The sequence below is a fragment of the Merops nubicus genome, unplaced genomic scaffold, assembly GCF_000691845.1.
Source record: "Merops nubicus isolate BGI_N331 unplaced genomic scaffold, ASM69184v1 scaffold9030, whole genome shotgun sequence".
Taxonomy (NCBI): domain Eukaryota; kingdom Metazoa; phylum Chordata; class Aves; order Coraciiformes; family Meropidae; genus Merops; species Merops nubicus.
The window spans coordinates 6,758-17,486 of NW_008580822.1; the positions used below are offsets into that span (position 1 = coordinate 6,758).

The 10,729-nt window shown below is 49.4% G+C and overlaps 1 protein-coding gene across 1 annotated transcript; it reads left to right on the plus strand.

Moving 5' to 3' along the window:
• Positions 1-393: 393 nt before the first annotated feature.
• Positions 394-9,987, plus strand: LOC103773760 (disabled homolog 2-interacting protein-like; the record flags this gene model as incomplete). Its single annotated transcript, XM_008941173.1, has 3 exons — positions 394-543; positions 7,149-7,247; positions 9,433-9,987. Coding segments are annotated over exons 1-3 (798 nt in total), but the record flags the coding sequence as incomplete, so codon positions are not given.
• Between the last annotated feature and the right edge of the window lie 742 nt (positions 9,988-10,729).

The window sequence follows — 10,729 nt, forward strand, 5'->3', positions numbered from 1 at the left end:
GGCTGCAGTGCTCATGGGCAGTGCTGGGGCTAGCTGACCTCCCTGGTCCACTCCTAGTGCAACACACCTGGAAGGTCTCACACAGCAGGTGGGATGGGTCTTCAGAGACTCACCAAGCTGTGCAGAGACCTGTAGTCTACAGAGCTCTCCTAATGTAGTCCTGACTGCACTGGAGTTTGGAACAAATACTCTGCTGAACACAGAGCCTGCACAGAACCTGCTCCCCAAGTTAGGAGTGGGACAATGCAGCAGTCATTCCTGTTCTGGCCCCTCACTTATCTCATGGCAAAAACTTCCCAGGAATACTCTGCAGTTGTTGCTAACAGCTGGACTCAGTATTTCCTCTGGGAAGGACAGCATCCACTGATGCCATTGTGTTTTTCCTCTAGATCCCATCTAATGCCGAGGCTGAAAGAATCGCGCTCCCACGAGTCTTTGCTCAGTCCCAGTAGTGCTGTTGAGGCTCTGGATCTCAGTATGGAGGAAGAGGTGGTCATCAAGCCAGTCCACAGTAGCATCCTGGGACAGGACTATTGCTTTGAGGTAAGGAGCCTTCCTCTCCACCCCCAGGGCCGTTCCTGCCACGCGACGGGGCTGAGCGGGGAGCCGGCTGTGGGCTCGCATCTGGGGCTCCTGCTGTTCCACAACATTTCTGCTCTGAATTACTACACAGAGACCATTTCATAGGCAGAAAATGACTCCCATCGTTCCAAGGAGGATCATCTCCTCAGAATCAGAGCAGTGAAGCTCTTGCCGTGTAATCGCTGTCGCTGCAGAGCGAGCTGCTGGCACAGGTGCTGAACTGCTTAAGGCTGTGTATTAGCAGAGCATAAATTTGGAGTTTATGTTCAGACAGATATCAGAAAGTGCTAGTCCCTACTCAGTGTTCACAAAGATATTTATTATACGTGGTCCCAAAGATAGCTACTGTTGTGGGTGTACTGAGGGCTTTGTCTAGAAAGATGAAGCTTCACTTGTTTGGGTAAATGGGAAAATCTGTGAGTATTTCCATTTTTTTTTTAAGCATCTGTTATGGCATGTGCTTAGGTCTTACTAGCAGGAAGTCATAGAACACGTACATCCAGTCTGTAGTTGGGTAATTCAGTAGAGCATGTCTTGGGAGTCATTTGTCCTGCATCATGGGTGGCAAAATGTTATTGCTTATGGCAGTGGCTGGACACAGAACTGGGAAACGGTTTTCTTACAGTCAAAAGGTGGTTGATAATTGTGTTTCTGTGAGGAGAAGGTAACTGGTTTGTACTTGGACACAGAAGAGCAAGTGAATGGTATATCCATGCTTGGATGGCACTGGGGGGGATGGGACTGCAGGCTTTCCCTGGGTGGGCACCACTGGGTGACAACGGCCTTGTCAGTGTCCCAGAGGAGTCAGAGTGGAGAGGTGAAGATGGGGTTTGTTACCAAAATCACCACACTTAGAAATTAGTTAAAAGATCCATTTCTTGAAATATAAACAGGTAACACAAAACCAGTCTCTCAAAAAATAGCCCCAGACGTCAGCTCTGAAGTGGGCTGAGGTATAAATTTTCCAGTGCTGCTCATTCTCCATAGGATTGAGCAAGTGCAGCAGGTCAGGAGGAGAACAGTTTTGTAAATTATATGGCCTCTATTACGTTCCACTCAAGAAAGATAAAATGAAGCTAGATGGAAAATAGATGTGACATCCATAATATGAGTTGTTTACCAATTCTGTTCAGTGCACAAGAGCAGAGGGAAGGATGTGAACAGTACTTGTAGAAAGTTGACTAAGAGGGAAATTACACAAGGCCTGCACTTGTAAGGAGGAAGAAGATTTTCTGTTTAAGTGAATTGGATAAAGAAGAGTTATACAGGAAAAAAAGAACATGCTAATTGCTGTTCAGCAAATCCTGCAGAGGAAAGGAAGAATCCCAGAAAACAAAAGGGACATTGTTTTGTAACTGATGTTACTCATCAGGAAGCTGCAGCGGGAGGGACGGAGGTGAGAGCTGGATGGCAGGTTGTTGTGTTGGTCTTGCACCTCCAGAGAGCCTCTTTCAGATTTGGAGGGAAGTCAGTGCTGCAGTGAGTTTACACACCTCCCAGTGACCACAATCTACTGTGCACTTGGGTACAACTGATGGAGGCAAAGGCTTGGTGTCATCTCTGGGCAGTGCAGGGCTGGAGGGATGAGCCTGGACCGTGCCTCTTGTTGGAACAGGGTCAGGTTGGGGGGCTGCTGCTGGCCCTGCCAGACCCCCACCTGCATTGGCACAGACAACTTTATCCCATGGTTCTCCATGTCAGGCAGCAGTGAGAACTGACTGACAAAACCACAGACACATCTTCTCCTCCTCAGTGCTTGAATGTTGCCTTCAGTTACTGTGTTCTGAGGGTCCCATCTATGGCCTGTGAGTCTCCCCACATTGCTTTATGTGAAGATACAGGCAAGACTTGGCTGCTGCCCTTTAGTGGAAGCTCAGCAAAGAGCAGTAAAACCTCTGGAGGTTCCTGTGGCCTGGAACTGGGAAAGCTCTGCTTGAAGTCTGCAGGAGGCTGAAAGGAAAACAGAAGCTGATGGCCAAGAGCCACGGCACTGCTGTGTGTGGGAACGCTGCAGAGTTGGAGGCTCGGCTGATGTCCTGGAAGAGGAGCCCTGACCAGGACATGTCAAGTGAGAAGGGCCTGCCAGTCATGGAAATGCAGGGAACCCAGATATTTTCTGCACATAAAGTTGCAAAGGTGCTGCTGGTTGGTAATGATGCCTTGTCCCTGCATTTTGAGGCTGCTGTGGATCTGTTCTCTAGAGGGACCTGCCAGGAACTGCCGAGTTTGCTCAGACTGAGGAAGCATTGCTGTGGTTGGGCAGTGCCAGCCTGGCCCAGGTCTCAGCTGCCTTCTCCTTGCAGGGGGTGGTCAGGCAGTGGACAGTGCCCCAGAGGCTGCCTCTGTCACCAGCTGGGGGGTGCCTGTGAGTTCTCAGCTGGGCATGTCTCAGGTCCTCCACCAAGCTGCAGCAGCAGCAGGCCCCTGGCTGGAGGGCAGGGTGGCAGGGCTGGCACGGCTGCGGGCACCCGAAACGGAGACAGGAGTGAGAGGTGCCAGAGCCATCTGCAGTGGAAAAAACCCAGGCGGCTGGCTCGGAGGCCACTGGCTGAGTGGAGGTGCAGTGCAGGGGTTTCTCTCCTTGGCTCCACCTGCTCGGGGCTCTCGGGGCGAGGCGAGCCAGCAGTAGAGCTCTGCCTTCAGACACTGCCCTCGCCTTTCACTGCTGCCTCAGTTCTGTGAGACCAGCTTTTTTCTGACTCGCTGAGTGCTTGGCAGTTGGTATTTACTGGGTTTGTTCATTGATTTATTTTTTTTTTTTAAAGTTACTCAACACCATTTTCTTTCTCCTTAGAAGAGTTCCCAGGCAGTGTGATCACCCAGTGCCTCCACACGTGCTGCGTGTGCTAAACACACCCTGGGCATCTTAGTCTGGCAGAGGAGACTGGGAGTCCAGCCTCCCCCAGCCTCTTCCTGGCTCTGCTGTTTGTGAGGTCCTGGGCACTTGGGCTGGGCAGGTTTTGAGGACTGATGGGCTCTGTTACTGGCTTGGCAGCCCCAAGTCTTGTCCTGTTGCACAGCTCGTGCCTGGGCTGTGGCAGGACGTAGCTGGGGGATGTGAAGCAGAAGAGAGAAAAACTGCAGTTGCTCCAACACCACTCAGACCATGCTGCCTCATCCTGGCCTTGCCTGAGCAAGGGAGAATTCTGTGGAGTTAAATTTAGCTCCACTAAATTGGGTCCAGCTGTACAAACATTCCCTGGTGCTCACACAGCCCTTGGGATGCCCGGAGCAGCCATCCCAGGTCCATGGGGCTGGCCCAGGCAGTGCTGCCTCCCCTTCTGCACAGGACTGTGGTGGTGGTTACCAGCCTGAGCATTAATGTTTCCTCCTAAAATCTTCAGAACACTTTGGGTGGAGCAGCTTCAGTAACTCAGTTATCATCTTCTGGTGTTACTCTGGTCAGAGTCCTTGGAGTGTGCTTTAAGGAACTCGTGCTGTACCTAAGACATTCTTAAAATGACAAAATTTTATCAGGCTTAAGAGATCACCCATCCGAGGACTCTGGATAATGAACATGAATAAGTAACATTTTAGAAATTAATGAGTTTTATTAATTAAGTTTACCCTGTACATTAACAGTTTTCTAGCATATCCAAAATCTTGATGAGACCAGGATACTCTCTTTATCAAGATAATTAATGTCTCATGAAGGTCAGTAATGCCATATGATGTTTAGGTCAGAGCTCAAAGCTGGGATGTTACTGCAGACCTGAGGAAAAATTACATTTTTGGTCACACGTGGTAGATAGGCCCTTCAGCTCCCACCAGAGCAAGAGCTTCACATCTGACACGTGAAGTTCTTCCCCATCTCTCACTTACGTGTGACAATTACAGTTTTTTAGGTTGTGATTAGTTAATTGGTAATTGGTTTGGAATTGAAACATAAATTTTACCATAATAACTCTGTGATAATATGCTGAGAAGTGTGGCAAAAAAATATATCAGATATTCAACCTAATTTAGATACTCAACTAGCTATTTTACCAGATATCTGGTAAAAACCTGACATGTAGTTAACAAATTCAGTAGAAGGGCAGGTAAATTGCATGCTTATTTCTTTGGGTATGAATCCTTTAGGCAGCTCTGGGATCCATGTGTGTCACCACAGAGAACTTGTCTTTTAGAGAGCATCTTTCAACAGCAGTCAAAGAAATCATGATTCTCTTTTATGGAAGAACCTCCAAGTTTCTTACCAAATTCTCTAGCTCTGAGGACATGGTTTTCAAATGCATTTTGCACACCAAACTCCCAGCAAAATCTGAGCTAGCCAAAATCTGAGGCAATGATATATATAGTTTACTGAAAGGTGTATTTGGCCTGTTCCACCTTTATGAACTGATTTCTAAGCAGGTGGGGACTGAAGTTTCTGAACCTTAGTCAGAATGTCACTGGGAGCGTTTCTCCCACTGTGGGATCCAGAAACCCAGCTGAACACCTGCAGGGTGGTGTGGCTGTACCAGGAGCATCAGGACTTGGATGGTTTGGACTTGAACACAGATGATTTTGAGTCTTCTGCAGCTGACTTAGATGGACCAAATAAGACAGGGCTCAGATTCTGAATTGCTAGGTCCTTGTCTCAGGAATGTTGTCTGGGAAGCATCACTTCTCTTGAGGTGTCATTACCCGTTGGGTGTATGGCTGTGCTGGGCTCAGATGCTGTTGCAACAACTCTTACTGAGAAAAGGATCAAGATGCAGAACTGCCAGACCCCCTGGCAGAGCAAGTCATAGGGGACACAGCGTGGACACAGGCTGGCAAGTGCTGCATCTCCAGGAGTCAGTCTGTGAAGGCTCAGGGACAGAGGCTCACAAGAGCACCTGCAGCAGTGAGAGGAGATGGAGCAGGACAGGTTCATAATGGGAGCTTTGAAGAAGCTGGAAATACACTGGAGTGTGAAGGGATGCTGGAAAGATCCTACTGCTGTGCCTACTAATAGGGAGTCTTCTTTTCCTGGAAATAGAAGATAACGTGCTCAGAGAAATATATAATTTTACAGGACAGAGGATAAAAGCTTGTGAGGACAGGGAAGAGTGTCTGTCTGAGGCAGAGAGTGTCTGGAGTATCAAGGCCTGGAAGATTTCCTGCATTTGCTGTGCAAAGACAGGCCAGGCCTCTTCTCGTTTTGTCCTGGTTAGAAGATGTCTGTGTTTAAAGGGAGGGATGTTTTCAACTCATCGTTGAGGTTAGCTAATGACAAATCTGAGCAAGTGCCAGCTCTGCTGTAAGAACAGGTTAGGCTTCTGGGAGATACATGAAATTAAAGGAGATTGTGTCTCCCAGAAGCAGATAACGCAGTGTGCAGCGTGTAAACACAAACACTGTGAGATGATAAAGTACTCAGAGATAATTCTGCAGCTCCAGACTGGCAGAAATGAAGCTCAAAGGGGAGTTAGTTAAAGCACTAGCCAGGAACATTTGGCCTGCAGGCATAGACACACATAATGAGTGTTACTGGACACCACCAAAAGCAGTGGGTGTGGAGGAGGGCACAGCAGCTGGAGGGGGGCTGCATGGGCAGGGCAGAGCTCTGGCACCATGGGCACGGGCTGTCAGGATGCCACCAGGGCCTGGAGGAGGTGGTGGCTTGAGGAGTTTGTGGATGTGAGAAGGTGCAGAGAACTATTGGCCTCTTAGACCTTGGCTCAGTAATTGGTGCCAGGGAAGCTTGGTGTGGTGGAGAGGAAGAGATGTTTGATGCCTGTCATCCTGGGGCTGCAGGGCAGTGGTTGTTTCAGTGGGCTCTCAGCAGGGTTGAGTCCCCATGTGGAAGCAGGGATGTGGTAAGGAATAAGGGCTGTTTGCACCACAGGGAATGTCACTGCTGTGAGTGTGCTGCTTCAGAACCTGGCTGTGATGTCCCAGTGGCCAGAGAAGGTCACACAAGTGCTGCAGAGAGATCCCTGCGAGTGATAGGGGGAGTGTGAGAGGTGAGAGGAGGGCTCAGCAGCACTTCACCAGCCATCTCTGGATCTGGGAGCCCCAGCCTGGTTCTCCCCAGCTGGGGACTAGGTGCTGGGAGGACCAGTGTGCCTCTGGCCAGGCTGTGAGCTGGAGAGGGCTGGGTGTACCTGTCCCCTTGTTCTGCACAGCATGGTCTTCAGAAGCAACAGGACACCCAGGGGGGAAGGTAGGAAACCAGCCTTGCTGGGCCTGGTGTTCTGCTGAAAACAAGGAGTGGGTTGTTACTAGCACAAGCTTTAGACTGAATCTGGAGGAGTGCCAAGTGGTTGCAATTTATCTTTAGTTCATCTAAGGATTTGCACTCTCTCAGTTGTAGAACTTGGTGGCTTAGAGCGTTGCATGCATGGGGCCCATTATCCAGTGTTTTCTGGTGTGGAAGAGGGGACGTAATTGGAATTTGCTTCCATGATTGTGGTGACATGGAGAGGTGCCCTGCTTTTCACTAGCCTTAGGGGCTGTTGCTTTATGCTTGGGTAAAGCTGTTTACTTAAAAAAAAAAAACAAACAAACAATCCCCCAGCATCTTTCCTAACTCCCCCTCTCCCCCCAGTCACAGTCTGCAGTGTGCTGGTCAGGACATAATCCTGTTCCTTTCCCTGTAGGTGACGACTTCATCAGGCAGTAAGTGCTTCTCCTGTCGTTCTGCAGCAGAGCGAGATAAATGGATGGAAAACCTGCGGCGTGCCGTGCACCCAAATAAGGTACTGCCTGGGAGGGATTGCCTCTGGTAGAGTTCAGTTCCTCCTTATTACATTTTATAGCCCAGTGCATAGTAGCAGCAGGGGACGTATTGTCATTTTAGTGAGTAAGTGTAACTGTGGGTCAGCCATTTTCCATATTGCTTTCTTCCACAATTATATTTACAGGCAAGTGCCAGTTACTTCTTCCCCTCTTTTCTCATCACGTGCTGCTTCAGCTGTTGCTAGGAATTGATCAGACCTGAAGAATCTTCCATCGTTCTGTAACTGATGATACGTGCAGCTTACGTGGGACTTGGCGCCTCCCAGAAGCTCTGGGGCAGATGGCAGGTAGCTGCCAGCAAAGTCACAAGGCTGAGGAGTCTGAAGAGCTCACATGTCACACTCCTGACTCTGGTAGCACCTGCAGAGTCTGCTTTAGTGATGGTGAAACTCAGGTGGCCATCCCAGTGAGTTCTCTGGGGGGTGTTGGAGCATAGCTTTCCCTTCTCTGGTCAGTTGAGGTGGCAAAGTTGTCCCCTCTAGGATCTACAGAAACAAGTCTTTCCCTTCACTAGAGCACAGGGACACCCAATAGGCAGTTTTATGGCCCACTAAGACTAAGTACATCCTAAAATAAAATCTACAGCTGCTCCTGCCTCTCCCTGCTGGAGTTAGCTAACAAAGATTGATCAGGACTAATCAGCTGCAGGATTGCAAACTGATGAGCTCAATCACCAAGTCTTATTCTGCTGATCAGAGAAGACACAAATGATGGGCTCCTGTGAATTCCTTCTACTTAACTGTGCATACAAGTTAGGTCCAGGCCTGGTGAGTTGCTAAGGGGGCCCTCTGTGTCCAGTTTATTGTTCCCAGCACAATGCCACGTGTCAGCACAGAAGATTTCCTTCAATGTGAGAATGAGAGGTGGAGAGGAGATGGACTTCTGCCTTCAGCAGCATGTTCCTGCACGTGGGGTTCAGTGGCTCCCGTGCTTTCCCAGTGCAGCAGCCTGGTAGTAGTGATCTGAAAGAGCTGTGTAAGGTTTGTGTGGTCACACTTGCCGTGAGAAAGTCCCAGGAGTGTGAGTTGGGGCTGGGCACATCACTGTGGCTTTGAGATGCAGTGTTCAGTGGAAGTTCATTTGGAAGTATGCCCTCATCTCAAAACATGCTATCAACTGATGGCTGACTTTTCATCTTTGAGTTTGTAGACAATAAACTCTCAGTATCTGACTTGACATTTCTGTCAGGAATTCATTGTTCTGATACAGTTCCTGTGTGTACTTCCTGAACCTACAGTACCCCATTGTGGACTTCCAGCAGCAATGTTCCTGCCAGGCTCCTGGGCTGAGCAGAGTAAGCCATAGCTGCTGTTCCAGTGAGGGGTTTCCAAACAGAACAGGTCACTGCAGAATTCCCAGCAGTGGTTCTGCTGCCAGTGCTTGATCTTTCAAGTCACTCCTGCAACAAATGCCCCTGGATGCTCTTCCACAATGAGATTAGTGTCACTGGGGAGCTCTTAAGGATGCACAGTAATCTTTGTTCCACTGTTGTTCAAAAGAGATCCAAGTCAAATTTCTATTTCTGAGCTGTAATGATTATCCTGTGGCACTCAGGTCTGTCTCCCATAAGTCCTCACAGTGTTCCAGTTGGGTGCTCTGGACTTCTGCCCTAAAATATTGTGAGGTTTTGTAAATGCTTCTTACCTTGCCAGAGGTGGTTGCATTCCAGCCATGGAAGAGGTGATCCCTGGGTGTGCATTCAGGTCCCCCTGGCAGTGGAGATGTGGATTTTCAGTGCAGCAGCTCCAGCTGTACTGAAAAGGGAGGTGGTGTGAGATACCTGCAAGGTGGCTTCTCTTTTGTGAGAGCCATTAATGATCAGTGAGGTCCTTTCAGTTTCTTCTGAGGCCCTCTTGGCAGTGAGTGGGGAACGGTGCATTTACCATTTGGAGGGGTTTTATCTTTCTTGTTCCTTATATTAATTGGCACCGACAGACATGGAGAGCACGGTGATATTTGGAAAATTAACATAAGTAGTGTTATTATGCAAATTCCTGAGAGCCAGTATTTCCTTAAAATAAAATGTAATTAAGCCTCTGCTCATTTAGCACATCCGAAATAATTAACTCATATCTGCAATTTTGTTTTCCTTGGCTTTGTGGTTTTTTTGTTGACCTTTTTTTTTTCTTCGCATCTTTTTTTCAGGACAACAGCAGAAGGGTGGAGAATATGTTAAAGTTATGGATTATTGAAGCCAAGGATCTGCCAGCTAAGAAAAAGTACTTGTGTGAGTTATGCCTGGATGACGTTCTTTATGCACGAACTACCTGTAAATTGAAAACTGATAATGTATTTTGGGGGGAGCACTTTGAATTTAATAACCTCCCGTCGCTCAAAAACATCACGGTGCACTTATACAAAGAGACTGACAAGAAGAAGAAGAAGGACAAGACCAACTTCATTGGGCAGGTGAACATCCCCGTCAGCTCGGTCACGGGCCGGCAGTTCGTGGAGAAGTGGTACCCAGTGCTCAGCCCCAACCCCGGGAAGGGCAAGTCCCCGGGGCCCATGATCCGCATCAAGTCCCGCTACCAGAGCATGAGCATCCTCCCCATGGAGATGTACAAGGAGTTTGCTGAGTACATCACCAACAACTACATGGTGCTGTGCTCGGTGCTGGAGCCCTCGCTGAGCGTGAAGAACAAGGAGGAGATGGCGGCTGCGCTGGTGCACATCCTGCAGAGCACGGGCAAGGCCAAGGTAAGGCCCTTCCTCACCCCTCCCCTCCCACCAGAGGCCAGCACGGGCAGACTGCTCTGCTGGGCTGTGGAATCACCACATCCGTTGGGCTTCAGGCCCATCATTACTGCACCCTAGTTTTGCTTTTAATTGTAAACAAGTTGGTAGCATGTGCAGTGTGAGAGGCTTAATTAGCAACGAGGTCGGTGGGACCACGAGATACCAGCTGAGTCTGTTCTCTCCCAGAGGCTCCAGGGCCAGGCTCTTGCTGTGTAAACAGGCAGAAATGTGAAGGTAAGCGAGGAGGCAGTTTCCAGGGATGCAGTGTAGGACACACTGGCTTAAGCTGAGCAGCCTGTTGTGCTGGGGGTCCCTGGGGGAACCCAGCAGGTTCCCTGCTCCACTCCCTCCTGTGGCTGTGCTGCTGCCCTGGGCACCCACCTGCACCCCAAGAGCTGCAGAGCAAAGTCCTCCTGCAGGCTCACTCACTCTGAGTCAGCTTTGCAGCCTTCAGGGTCTGTCCTGATGCTTTTGGAAGGGAGGTGTGAGAGGAGGCACTGGTGTGGAAAAGCCCAGGGGTCCTGGGATGCTCCCAGGGCAGTGCTCGTCAGGGGTTGGTGCTGGCTGACTCAGAAGTGGTGGAAGTTCAGGTTTTGTGAATCACTTTGAACACCATGGCTGGGAGTCCCCCTCTGGATCTGGAGAAAGCAGCAGGTCGGGAGGATGCAGAGTGGGAGTTACTCCTGTTTGTGAGCTGTGAGAG